The following is a 14,504-nucleotide window of genomic DNA, read 5'->3' as shown; positions in this document are numbered from 1 at the left end:
TTGTGGTGTTAGGGATTGAACCTAGGGCCTTTAACTTTCTAGGCAAGCACTTAAGCACCCAACTGTGTTCCAAGCCTTTTAACATGGACTATTTAAAAAACCTGAATTCTGCGCTGGGGTATCGCTGAGTGCTACAGCATGTTTAGCATACTGAAGGCCCTATGTTCAGTCCCTGACAGTGTAAGTAAATAAAGAGCTGATTTTCTTTCAAAGTTAACTTGAAGATGTACATCTAAAATTAAAGAGTAGACCATCAGTTGAGTGTTCTCTGGAAAAAGAATTAAACACTCCTCCTTCAAGATGTTTCAAGGTGAAACAGTTTTGTCTGAGTTGCTATCTGATGCTCTCTTTTTGTGTTTCAGTGCCAAACCTAAATCCGAAGTGCACGTGTCCATAGCCACTCCAGTCACGGTGTCCTTGGAGACCATATCCAATCAAAACGCTGAACAGCCTACCATTGCAGTCCCACCCACTGCCCAGCAGCCTCCACCAAGCATTCCGAGCATGATTGCAGCAGCCAGCCCTCCATCCCAACCAGCCATTGCTCTTTCTACCATTCCTGGAGCTGTCCCCATCACTCCACCCGTCACCACCATTGCTGCTGCACCGACACCGTCAGCCCCTGTGGGGGGCAGTCTTTCCACTGTCCTGGGTCCTCCTGTTCCTGAGATCAAAGTAAAAGAAGAAGTAGAACCAATGGACATCACTAGGCCTGTTTCCAGTAAGTTCATTCCCAGACCACTAGTACCCATTCCTTTCCTAATTCTCTCTTGTGACTCTTAGCCTGGAAACCCACCTGGGTGCTAAGGCTACTCAGGAACTTTCCAGTAGATGCTACCATACCTGTCTTTCCTTCGTATCTAAGAAATGAAAGTCTACTTTTGCAAAATCCTTTTTTTATTACTTGTTTACATTTATGTGTGTGGGGACACATGTGCCACAGCACTCATGAATGTCAGAGAGCACCTTGTCGGAGTCCGTTCTCTCCACCATGTGAGACCCAGGAATCTGACTATCACCTGGCTTGGCTGCACCCATTGGCCCACCTCACAGACCCCTTGAAAATCAAAAGCATCTCGCTGCCCTTCTGTAATTTTAATTCCTAGTTATGATCATAAATTTCCCCATGCATATATCAGTCTTGTGCTGATTAAGCAAATATTATTTAAAAGGATTTTAAAGTGATCCTAGCTAAGTATTGTTAACTTACAACACATTCCTTATCAGGTTTGGTTGCTTTATTATATAAGATATATGGTTTTAAAAATACTCTCTTATATAAAACATGATTAGTAGAGTCTTAAAATGGTTCTTTGCTTGGTGTGGTGGCTCACGCCTCTAACCCCAGCTTTCAAGGAGGCAGAGGCAGGCGGATCTCTGTGAGTTCCAGGCCAGCCAGGTCTACAGAGTGAGTCTAGAACAATCAAGGCTACACAGAGAAACCCTGTTTCAATAAAACAAAAAACAAAACAAAACAAACAAAAACTGTCCATTCTCCCTTTTCCTCTTCCTCTCAAGTCAAAGTTTCCGGTTTGTGAAAGTCTAGTCACATGTTTATTTTATGTGTATGGGTGTTTGGGCTGCATGTGTGTCTGTGCACCATGTACTCGCCTGGTACCTGCAGAGGCCAGGAAGAGGGCATCAGATCCTCTGGAACCATTTTGAGCAGCCATGTAGGTGCTAGGAATTTCACCAGGTCCTCTAGAAGAACAGCCAGTGCTCTTATCCACTGAGCCAGCTCTCCAGCCCTAAAAGTTCAGTCACTTCAAAGGTTTTCTTTTTTGTTTTAGTTTGTTTTTTTGTCTTTTGTTTTGGGGTTTATGTGTTTTCAGTGTTTTATTATGGGATCTTGTGTTTTCTGGCTAAAGTAACTTAATCACTGTGTAACATTAAGAAATAGAAAATCACAGCCTGGTGCACACCTGTAATCCCAGCACTCAGAGACAGGCGGATTTCTGTGAGTTTGAGGCCAGCCTGGTCTACAAAGTGAGTCCAAGACAGCCAAGGCTACACAGTCTCAAAAAACCAAAGAATGAAAGATAAAATTTGGTGTGGAAGTTAAGTAATTTTGTGTTCACTTATGCTACCTGCCTGTGTGTGGGGGAAAAGGCCTCTGTTTGCCATGTTCTCGTCAGTAAAACCTGTGGTTGTGCTGTCTATAATAGCTTTTCAAACGTGCTGCTTAGCCAGGTAACATAACACCTATAATCTCAGCACTCAGAACCGAACACAGGAAGATCGCCATGAGTTTAAGGCTAGCCTATAGTATCAAGCAAGTTCCTGGCTATCCTGGGCTACAGAGTGAAACCCCATCTCAAAAAATGAATGAGCAAACAAATAACACCTGCTCTTTGTTTACATATGCTTTTTATTATAATCCCATGAGGGGGTTGTTTTGTTTTGTTTTGCTTTTTTCCTCAATACCACCATTGACAGATGTTATGGATAACCCTGAGGGGAAATGAAATAGTCTCAATTCTGATCCCTGCTTGTTGGCATGTTTGCGTAGTCTTCACCTGTCTGACAAGAGGCCAGTATTAGTCCTGTATCAACCTGCAAGGCTCTGGGAATTAGTCTCAAACCAGTAGCACAATTTGATAAAACAAGTATCTCACCACCTGCTTATGTGGTAGTGAAAGAGACAAAGGGTAAAAAGACAAAGTAAATATTATGGATAGTTTGTTCAGGTGCATCCTGACTGCCCTGGAGAGAACAAAGCAGGTCCCAGAAGTTGATGTCCCTGGGACTGAATACCTGAGAAAAACGATTTAAAGGAGGGTTTGCTTTGACATGTGATGTCAGAAGGTTCATCCATAATAGCAGGGAGGGTGTGGCACAGCTTATGTCATGGCGGCCAGGAAACAAAATGCCTGCCTTAATGAGTTTTTTTTTCCTTTCCCTCCTTTTTTTTCCATCCTGGCCCGCCAGCTGATGGGATAGTGCCATCCATATCCAGGCAAATCTTACCTCTTAGTCAACCCTCTCTGCTTCCTGGCTTCTATGAGGTGAGCAAGTCTATATCACCATACTCCTGGGCTATAGCCTAGAAACATTAGAGCCAGCTATAAGCTAAAATTATGAGTCAAAATAAGACTTGTGGGGTGAACGTGTGGCTTAGAGGTAGAGCATTTTGCAGAGTGCACAAGGCCCTGGGTTCTGTACCCACACCACCAATAATAGTAACAATAATAAAATACGTTTCTTCCCTCCCCCCTCCCCTTGGGTGTTTTGTAGCAATGAAAACCCAATATGAGAATTTTGAAAAGGTTGTTAAGAGCCTCATTGTGGGCTGGTGAAATGGCTGGGCTGGTTGAAGTGCTTTCTGCCTGCCCTGATGACCTGAATTCAGTCTCCCAAACCCACATGGTAGTAAGAGAAAACTGACTCCCAGAAATTTTCTTCTGCTCTCCATGTGTGCCCTGGCATGTATGCACACACACACAAAAAAAAAGAGCCTCGGGCTGGAAAGATGGCTCAGCGGTTAAGAGCACTGTTTGTCCTTCCAGAGGTTCTGAGTTCAAGTCCCAGCAACCACATAGTGGCTCACAACCATGTATACTGGGATCTGATGCCCATGCAGGTGATCTACAAATAGAGCACTCACATATATAAAATAAATAAATATTTTTAAGAAAAGAAAATGGTTTACTTAGTAGGTGTGGGCTGGGGAGCAGCTGGGTGAAGCACAAGATGGAATTGGCTAAAACTAGGACAAAATGGAGTTACTGGGCAGCTCACTTAGGGACGAATCAAAGCTCATTATACAGGGCTGTATTGGGCCCCTGGGTACATAAATTTAACAGGCTGTTTGTTTGGCAAAATGTAATAACCAGTTAATGAAACAAGGCCCAATCATTAGACCTAGGAGAATGATGTGAGGACTCCCAGGGCCTGTGAACCTGTGAATAATAAGGTGGTCAGCCATGGATTCCAAGTAAACCAGGGACTGTTGGCCTCTTTCTCAGCAGTTAGTAGATGTGGGCCTGTCACTGAGTTATAACGTTCTAGTTCTTTTTGGAAAATGTATATTATCTACAAGGGCCAACTGTTACTTGGATGATGCATAGCTGCGGTATAACTCTTTAAAGAAATCAGATATAGATATATAGATATATATATATATATATTTTTTTTTTTTTTTTTTTTTTTTTTTTTTTAACAAACCTATTCCTACATACAGCAAAGCTGGTAAATTCCTTCCTGTCAGAGGACAGTCCTGGGAGCTGCTGTGGCTAGCCATACAGGAAGCATTATAGCTAATACTACCCTGAGTCCAGAGGAAGGAAGGGACATCACGATCCTTTTCTCCACATGTCCCCTGTTGAATTCTTCAAGCTTGGGCCTGTTGCCGTGCAGGCCTGCAACAGGAGCAAGGCTCAAGAGTTACTGGCCTATCTTCTCTGGAAGCTGACCAGGAGGGCTGATCTGGGTGGACTTTTCTAGTCCAGGTCTCCTAACTCCTCATTTTTACATTCTTTACACGGGCACGGTGGATCAACAGGGTGACACCTGCAGCTTACCCACACTGCTCACTGGTCCTGTGGCAGAGCCTCTGACTTAAGCTCCATACACAATCAGCTATTGACTTCCTGGCCCTGGGATTAGTTTTGCTAAGGAGAATTGAAAGCCAGGGTAAAAGGTATAGACAGTTGAACTAGCATGCAGGTCCCATAATAGTCAGGTATCTGGCCTATGGACAACACTGTTCACAACATCCTTGTATGTCAGTCCAGGAGACCGTGAGTGCAGAGTAATTGCTACTTGCATCTTTGTTGCTTGAGACAGTAAGCTGCAGGTGCAGACTATTATGACCCTCCATCACCGCCACGTGAGACATAAGTAATTCTGCCCTGTAAAAAGGTGTTTCTGGTCTGGCCTGCACAGCCAGAGATAGGAACAACAGTCTCTGGCAAATTTTTTTTAACACCAAAGGAAACTTGTTTAATGATTTTTTTTTTTTTTTTTTTTTTTTTTTTATGTGCATTGGTGTTTTTCCTGCTTGTATGTCAGTATTGGATTGCCTGTGTAAGGGTAACTCCCTGGAGTTGAGTTATACAGACAGTGGTGTGAGCTGCCATGTGGGTGCTGAGAATTGAATCCGGGCCTTCTGGAAGAACAGCCATTCAGCTATCTCTCCAGCCCCCAAACTAAACTTTAAAATATGAACACAGTCTATTGAAAAAATTGGGAACTTCACTCTCCTGAATCTTTTTCAAAATCAGTTTAACAGATTTTTTTTTGTATTAAGTAATTTATCATACATTCACAAAGAATATAATTATAGAAGAGTAAAAGTTTTTATAAGGAGACATATAGAAAAAACAATAAACAATTAATTCTTAGCACAGTTCTTGCTATGACCCAGCATCTCCAAGTGGCTAAAGCTCCACAGACTTAGGAAAGATACAGTGAGTAGATAAACATCTTTAAGAAGGTTAACATGAGTAGACTGTTAGAACCTTAGGAACATTAACAAATTTTTAAGTCTCATTCTCCATAGCCTTATATAATATATATTCAGGCTTTCAGGGACTTGGCTGCAAGCTTTTATGAATTTGTTTTTTATTTTTATTTATATAATTCATCCTATCTGTCTGGGTGCAGTGGCAAACACCTTTATTCCCAGCTGAGGCAGGCGCATCTCTATGAGTTCAAGGCCAGCCTTGTCTACAAAGTGAGTCCAAAACAGCCAGGGCTACACAAAGAAGCCCTGTCTCAAAAAGAAATTTCATCATAGCTAAAATAATTTAACCCGTTTTTTAATAGGAAATAGATTTGTACAATGTATTCTGCTTATGGTTTCCCCTCGTCAAAATCCTCCCATATCTCCCAACCCACACAAATGGGCACCTAAAAAAGTAGGAAAAAAAGTAATAATAAAATAAGTCAAAAAACAAACAAAGCTGGATAGGATAAAACAAACAAACAGGAAGAAAAAGAGCCAAAGACAGTGCATAAGAAACATATAAGGTTCAGAGACGCACATTAGCAAACAACAAAAAAATTCCATAAAGACAAAATTAGAAACCACAGTGTGTAAGCAAAAGACCTGTAAGGGCAGAGGTGGGATGACCTCCAAAATTACTATTGAGTTAGTTTTGTGTTGGCTGTCCACTGCTGGGTCGGGGCCTAGTCCTTTAGAATGGTTTGTATGCCCAGTGAGACTACGTTGGAGAAAACCGATTTTTTCTCTGTGCGTGGCCATAGTTTCTGAGTTTAGGGATGGGGTCTTGTCCACTTGCCCTCAGCACTGGTACCCCATCTGGCTTAGACATGTGCATGTTTCCTCAGATTCCATGAGTTCATTTGGGCATCAGTTCTGTTGTGTCTAGAAGGCTGTTTCCTTGGTGGTCTTCTTTCCACAGAGTTCCCTGAGTCCCAAAGGGAGGGATTTGATGGAGACATCCCCTTTAGGACTGAGCATTTCAAGGTCTTTCACTCTGCATGTCTAGCTGTGGATCTCTGTATTTGTTTCCCCCTGCTGCCGGAGGAAGCTTCTCTAGAGATAGTCGAGCAAGTCACTGATCTGAATATAGCAGAATGTCAGTAGGAATCATTTTATTGCCTTTACCCAGCATGAATAATAGCTTTCTCCTAAGTGCATAGATGGACCTACACCACTTCACCTCCACCTCTGTCCTTAATTTTTTTCTAGCCTGTATATCCTAGTTTCTACAAGAAATCCTCATGAAGTTAAGATCTAATTGGGTTGGTTGGTTGGTTGGTTGGTTGGTTTTGGGGGGGGTGTTTTGTTTTTTGGTTTGGGGTTTTGTTGTTGTTTTTGGTGTTTCAAGACAAGGTTTCTGTGTTGCCTTGACTGGAACTCACTCTGTAGACCAGGCTGGCCTTGAACCCAGAGATCCACCTGCCTCTGCCTTCCAGGTGCTAGGATTAAAGGCGAGCGCCAGTGCCTGGCTTAAGGCCTGATTGTCTATAACTGGCTGGGAGTTGAATGACTGGCCATCCAGGTTAGAGGCAGATGACCTTGCCAATCCTGCTGCTTTTCTGAAGGGATATTAACACTTAACAGGCCCGGCTGTGACTATTTTAAGCAGGCGCAGCTGGAGTTACAAAGGTGACAGTTGGTTCTACTTAAAAGATACTTTTTTCTTAGTGAACCAAAAGGATGAATTCAGATTACACAAGTAGGGATGAAGTAGCAAGTTAATATTACCTATGTGCATATTTTAAACCATCAGGCCTTGTAATAAAAGAGAAAAGCTTAAGACAGTGTTTATGACATACATGACACATATTATACTTATTACATTTAGCATTTGATGTCTGCAGCACCTAACAGAATTTAGCTGACTGTGATGTTGGAGTTATTTTTGAGAGATTTCAGACAAAGAGGCCCTTTTAGTAGCCTCTATTGGAAATAGGTTAACTCTTAACTGTTCTCAAGTGCCCAGTGCCTCCATACTGGGCTGTTCCGTTACACTTCTCCCAATCACAGAGTCAGAGGGCCTGACACAGCACAACCGTTGAAGGAAACTTTGAGAACATTATGCTTGGGTCTGAAGTGGATGTTTGTGTGTTTTGACTTTTGTTTTTGTTTGTTTATTTTACTTTGTAAACAAAGACAAGAGTATCCAGGCTTGGTGGAACAGAAACAAAGGCAGACCACAGGCACAGGGCACAGTGATCCCAAGAACAGAGAGAATGTCCTATCTCAGTGAGAGGAGGCAGGCTTGGAATTCAGTAGGAAGAACCCACATGGCTTCTGTCTCCAGGCCCCACCCAAGCAGTACAGGTAAAGGATCCTCCAGCACACCCTTCGGCCACTCTGAGGTGGGGACCTGAACTCAGCAGCTGGCAAGACTGCCAGGAATCCTGGGGTCTCAGCACACGAAAAGAAGGGAAAGGACTGATTTCCTCTAGCCTGCACACAATGCAGCTCCGCTGGTGCTCCTGAACCCAGAAAAACTATTAAAGCTTACCTCCTAGCCCACAACAATAGCAAAATTACAGTTACCAAGTAGCAACAAAACAATTTTATGGTGGGGCAAGGAGTCAACCACAGCATGAGGACCTTGTATCAGAGGGTCACGGTGTTAGGAAGGTTGAGAAGCACTGTCGTAGGAGGACCAGAAGGCCTGGAGCAGTTTTGATGATGGGAAACAGCAGTCTTTCCAGGACTCTAGCCCGGGTAGGAGAGCCACGGGGCTTTGGGACATTCCAGGGAGCAGCTCAGCTATCACAGTCTCCTGAGGAGGGGAAACTCCGGGAAAGCCTGAGCCCCTTGCAAGCAGAAATTTACTGGGGCCCCCAAATATTGTTTCTACTCAAGACAGAATGCCACTCAATGAAGGTCGGATTCGGAGTCTTTGCTGGGGGAGAAAGCTGACTCATGTCAGAAAGGGCTCTCAACTCAAGGAAAGGCCAGGTAGGGCTTACAAATCCAGAAACAACAATTACATCACACCAGAAGCAGGCCAGGGTTTGAAAAATGTTTCAAAAGTGTCAGTTAAGTTTTATTAAGACAATTTGTTTTATGTTGTAAAACTGGGGTTTACAGGAGCTTCCAGTTCAGCTGCCCAGCAGGGGCTGGGGAGCAGTTGGTGAAGCGAGAGATGAGAGTTGGCTAGAACCAGGACACACTGGAGGTGCTCTGGGCAGTGCAGTAGGGAAAGGAATGATTATCAAGAGGGAAGTTTTGAATTTTCTGGGGCCAAGAATTAACTTCAAGGCCTAGAATGTATGTGCTAGGCAAGCATTCTGCCTCTGCGCCATGCCTTCATTCTCAGTTGTTCTGTTTTAATGAACAAAGTGGTAAAGGGTCTCCTGACCTCATTTCTTTCTGCTGATATCTGGCAGTAAATCCTGACAGGAAGGTGGAGTGGAGGAAGTGGTTGAGACTTTTGGCCATGAAGCAGAGCGACAACGCAGAATTGCAAGACAAAATACGTTCTTGAGTAGCATATCCACCACAGTGACTTGTTGGGGCCTGGTTATAGCAGCCTCAGGATGCCTGGATGCCTGAGGGTGAAGCAAAGCCTGGCAGCAGGGAGGTACTAAGGGGCCTTTGTGCTAAAAGCAAAACCTTCCCGATGAGTTTATACTTTGGAACCTGCAGGGGGTTGGATTGGGCAATTCCTGAGATACTGGCATAGCATTTTTCTGTTGGCCTTATGCATATTTTTCTGCCTTCAGATTTATAACAATAAGACTTTTTTTTTTTTTTTTTTTTAGTGAAATGGATTGGCGTTTATTAAAAGATTTTAACATAGTCTTACATATCAGATTAACAGAAAATTACTTAGAAAGAAAAAAAAAGGTTGTATGCTGTACCCAGGTGTGGGTGTAAGATTCCATTAAGAGAGTGTCACGCTTAAGTGCCTTTACCATAACTTTAATGTACTAGATGCTGAAGTTAAATGTCAGAAGGCTGCCAAGGAACCTGATGATTATAGGGTGGTTTCTGGGGTGTGCCTTAGATGGGATAAGAGCTAAGAAGGTAAAAACCCTTGATCCAGGGAGTTAAACCAGGTTTGGTTTAGTTTGGGTTTTAGCTCTGCCTCCCAGATGGGATCTCATTGTGTGGTCCTAGACCTCACTGAGATCTCGCCTGCCTCTGCCTCCCAAGTGCTGGGATTAAAGGCGTGTGCGACCACCCCATGCTAAGATCCATTTTCTTTAACTTATTTGCCTACACACCCGTAATCCCAGCACTCAGGAGGCTCTCTTGAGTTTGAGCTAGCCTGGTCTATATAGTGACTTATAAGCCAGCCAGGGCTACACAAAAGCACCCTGGTATGTGTGTGTATTGGGATATATATATATGTTATATACACACACATATCATAAACATTAATACATACATATTATGTGTTTATATATGTTAAAAAGAGAGAGACGAATGAATGGATATGTGAGAAAACACCAAAGAAAAGTTTTAAGAAGGAATCCAATGGTGAAGTAAATTAAAGGAAAACAACGTAAAGTTGTATTTCATTGACTATGCACCATAGCAACAGTGCCTAAAAGGAAAACAATGAAGCAAGCCAGAATACAGAGTAAGATTACTACTGCTGGGGCTAGAGAGATGGCTCAGAGGTTAAGAGCACTGGCTGCTCTTCCAAAGGTCATGAGTTCAGTTCCCAGCAAAAACATGATGGCTCACAACCATCTATAATGAGGTCTGGTACCCTCTTCTGCCATGCAGGTCTACAGACAGACAGAACACTGTATACATAATAAATAAGTAAATCTCTTTTTTTAAAAAAAAGAGATACTACTGGTGATAAACGTATGAATGGAAGAAATTATTCTTTGGGGGCAAAGAGATACCTGCTCAGGTGGCTCACTGTGTGTAGTGCCAGCTTCTCTTTTAAAAAGAAAAAATAAATTAGTCTTTTAATAGTTTGCAGGAATAAATGGCTTTGTCCTAATGATATTTTTGAGGCTGCGGAGAATCGAAGGGTTTTTATTTTATGAGTCTTTTTATTTTCTGGGGGTAGAGAGATGGCCTATGCCAAGAAAGGTTCTCAACTCAAGGAAAGGCCAGGTAGGGTTTATAAATCCAGAAGAGAAAAAGAGAGAAGGTATGGTCACAGTGCAAACAGGAGATAGAAAATTGGGATTTTATAGTCTTTCCTTCTTATAGCGAAGAAGAGATAGAGAGAGAAGGAGGTAGAAAATGTGAACTAATCCTCCCAGAGGGGTTGGCTTTTAGTATACCTGGCACGGAAGGGCAGGTAGACTTCTTATGGTTTTGCCGAGTGAGATGAAGCAAGATGAGGCTTAAAAAAAAAAAAAAAGGAGGCAAGTGTAAACCTTAATGCTGGCAATGAGAAGATCACACTAGACCCTGTCTTGGGAGGAGGACTAGGCAGGTGCTCCTCGTGAGGTCTGAGGCCCTCTGGAAGCCAGCCTCAGAGGAAATTTCTCAAACTATAGTGTTAAATGCTAGCGATTAAGATAGATGTGCGGCAGGTTGTAGATATTAGGGATAGTGGTATAGGATGTGGCCATTAGAACTGAGTAACAGAGGTTGCAATTTGTGAGCCCTAGACTATATGATCCATTCTAGTTCAGACTAGTGTTGGCTTTCTCACTCCAAAGGCAGTTTGTCTGCACAGCGTGCACAGTGGACAGTAGGAAGCAGATCCCAGCTCCTGCCGCACTCAGAATAAGTGACGTACTGTCAGGCCCGGAAGAAGCCTCTGTGCTTGTTAGCTCCCGGCCATCTTCCTGATTATTAGTCTGGGAACTGAGTGAACCGTCCAGTGGTGCTCATTGGTGTGTACTTCATCCCCAGCAGCAGTCCCTCCTCTGGCTACCAACACTGTGTCTCCATCTCTTGCTTTGCTGGCAAGTAACCTGTCCATGCCTGCAAGTGACCTCCCACCTGGTGCCTCCCCAAGGAAAAAGCCTCGTAAGCAGCAGCACGTGATCTCCACGGAAGAAGGGGATATGATGGAGACAAACAGTACAGACGATGAGAAGTCCACTGCCAAAAGTCTTCTGGTAAAGGCCGAGAAGCGGAAGTCTCCTCCCAAAGAGTATATCGGTAAGACCACTTAGGCTGGCCGCCTCCTGGCTCTTCCACCTAAGCCAGAGGCCAGTCTCAGCACATCCGGGCCATAATGTCTCCTGGTTTTCTCTTTCGAATAGATGAGGAGGGTGTGAGGTACGTCCCAGTGCGACCAAGACCTCCCATTACTTTGCTTCGTCACTATCGGAACCCCTGGAAAGCTGCTTACCACCACTTTCAGAGGTACAGTGACGTCCGGGTCAAAGGTTAGTTTCCTCAGAAACATCATGTTATAGTGTAACATGTAAGCTCTAGTGTAATCACGACAAAAAGTATCCAAAATCACAGTTCTCTAATTTCCAACAAGAATATGCAAAATCCAGTTGAGTATAGTAATAAAAAGTTAGTCTTTGTCCCCCAAAAGCTGTGTGTGTACTGGAATCCCAGTAAAATAGATAAGGAACAGTCTTAATTTTTTAAATTCTATGTGTTAACAACTCTCCAAGTACTAGTACATTAACCTCCTCGGCTCTTCCCCCCTCTCCTCGAATGAGCGCCAGACAAGTAGGAGAGCCTGTATTTGTATTGCAGTTTACAAAGTACATTGTTGCTTCTACAATGCTAAAATAGTTACATACATTACAGGAATTTTTTTCCAAAATATTTTTCAGTAAACACATATGTGAAACTCTTAGAATGACCTAGCAGTGAGGCTGGAGAGATGACTCAATGGTTAAGAGCACTAATTGCAGCCAGGCATGGTGGCATATGCTGTAATCCTAGCGCTAGGGAGGCAGAGGCAGGTGGATTCTGTGAGTCTGAGTTCCAGGACAGCCACAGTTGTTACATAGAATGCTATAATGCTAAAATAATCTGTCTCAAAAAACAAAACAAAAAGGACCCCGGTTTAGTTCTTCGCACCTACATGGTGACTCATAGTACCTTCCTTTGGCTTCTGTGCACACCAGAAACACATGTGGTACATAAACAGAAAGTAAGAATAAATTATAAAGAAAAAATGCTCCAGGGTAAACTCTTGTTATTTTGCTATGTTGTTGAACTTTAGTATGACATTTTTTCATTAACTTGTTTATTTAATCAATGTATAGCCACTCCTCCTCAGAGATAGTAAGACATTTTTGTAATGATTTTTTTTTTATGTGCATTGGTGTTTTGCCTTCACATGTGTCTATGGAGGGGGGTGTCAGATGCCCTGAAACTGGAGTTACAAGCAGTTGTAAGTTACCAGGTCGATGCTGGGAACTGAACCTTGGTCCTCTGGAAAAACAGCCATTGCTCGCAAACACCGAGCCATCTCTCCAACCCTAGTATGGCGCCTAATATGCCTATATTTAATTGAAACTATTACTACTTGGTGGTCTTTTAAGTATCACTCCTCTCCAGTATAACAAATAGATGGAGAACCATGCATTTCCAAAAATTTGATCACATTGTTCCATGTTTTCATAAATTCAGCTTGGAAACTTAGAGTTTTCTTGGCCCGACCATGAGTCTGATTTGAACAACTTACAGATTTATATCAAAGATCAGTGGTGTAAAAAAAAAAAATTATTTTTTACAAGTGTTTTAAGTAAGTTTGTGTTAAGTTTGTGTCCAGTCACATGCATAGCTGACGTACCATACATGCCATAGTCTGATACATCTGTAAGGTTCCACGATGTCCCAAAAACAGTGCCACTGGCTGGCGACCAAGTGTTTGAACACATGAGCCTGAGAGCTGAGCACTGCAGAGCGTGTGTAGCCCATACTTGACACTGGGATCAGTTTCCCGCAGTGCACAGAACCCCATGTAGTATAGGTAGTCACGCCTGCGGTCCCAGTGGTTAAGAGGTGCGACAGAGGGATTCATTACATTGGAGGCTAGCCTAAGTTACACGAGACCCTGTCTTAGAATACAAGCAGACATGAGTCTATAGGGAATATTTCATATTCAAACCCTAAGAAAAATGTAAACAGAATTGATAAACTGTATTATTTAGGAACTAGTGACAAGAAAAAATATAAGACTGTACATTCTCAGTACAGACGCAAGGTTTTTCTTTTTAAATGTTGTTGGTATGTGAATGTGAGACCCACACTCATAAGGCCAATTTTACTGTGAAATTCTCAAGAGACCAGAGTATCGATCATTAGAGGAAAGAAGTACCTGCTCATACATACCACAAGAATTCTACAGCTGTAAATGTTTGAAGATGAACCTGGGAACGTTTTAACCCCTGATAAGCCAAGGCTTGCTGCTGATGGAGTCTTCCTTTTTAAATCTATCCAGTGGAAAGCACCTTTACAGATGACTGGCTTTCCTTAATGTCTCTATTTGGGATAAACTACATTCACCACACCTCTTTACTACTAAACTTTCAACTGCTTGGCCAGAGCTTCCAATTCATATATAAATAAATCAGGACAGAATACTGGAAAAGTATACCCATAGGGAAGCGAACCGGACGAGTGTGGAGAATGGCGCAGGAAATAAATCATGTGACATACAAGTCTAAGGACTGAGGATATAACTTACTTGGTAGAAGACGGCCTAGTATACACAAGGCCCAGGGTCAGTCCCCAGCACCAGGTAAACACAACACTGAGTGGGAGACTTTCTGCTGGGTGTCTGTATGTTCGTTTATACAGGGTCTCACTGTATACCTGTGGCTAGCCTGCAGCTCATGGTGTAGTTCAAGCTGTTCTTGACCTCACAGAGATTTGCCTGCTGTTGTTGTGATTGAAGTGTGTGCTGTTACACCTGACTTTTTAAAAATTTTTCAAGAAAAAAATAGACAAGATAATCAAGATTTTATCTCATGACTTGATCTTAAAAACATTAATCTCAAAAGAAGTAAAAAGAAGAAAATAGTGAAGATAAGTGAAATTAAAAATAAGAAAACTAGAAAAAAAAATCAATAAAACAAGGTTTTGCACACCGCTGTCCACTGATAGCACTTCTGACAGCCTTGGTCAACCCCACTGTGTTCTTGTTCTTTGACACAGGGACCTTTGGCCTGCATCTTCT

At 42.7% G+C, this 14,504-nt stretch overlaps 1 protein-coding gene across 6 annotated transcripts in view; it reads left to right on the top strand.

Annotated features, from left to right (window-relative positions):
- The window catches only part of Sap130 (Sin3A associated protein 130), a 78,859-nt gene that overhangs the window by 58,676 nt on the left and 5,679 nt on the right, over positions 1-14,504 (top strand). For 3 of the 6 annotated variants that reach the window (XM_055625512.1, XM_055625510.1, XM_055625508.1), the window contains 3 exons: positions 363-721; positions 11,264-11,512; positions 11,617-11,742. In XM_055625512.1, the coding sequence (XP_055481487.1) occupies positions 363-721; positions 11,264-11,512; positions 11,617-11,742 (734 nt within the window). Of the gene's footprint in view, positions 1-362; positions 722-11,260; positions 11,513-11,616; positions 11,743-14,504 lie in introns of all 6 variants that reach the window. The other 3 variants (XM_055625511.1, XM_055625509.1, XM_055625507.1) reach the window with 1 other exon arrangement.

Source organism: Psammomys obesus, unplaced genomic scaffold (assembly GCF_907164565.1).
Source record: "Psammomys obesus unplaced genomic scaffold, mPsaObe1.curated_primary_1811, whole genome shotgun sequence".
In the NCBI taxonomy this organism is placed as follows: Eukaryota; Metazoa; Chordata; class Mammalia; order Rodentia; family Muridae; genus Psammomys; species Psammomys obesus.
The sequence above is the reverse complement of the archived record's forward strand: the minus strand, read 5'-3'. Positions and strand labels throughout refer to the sequence as shown.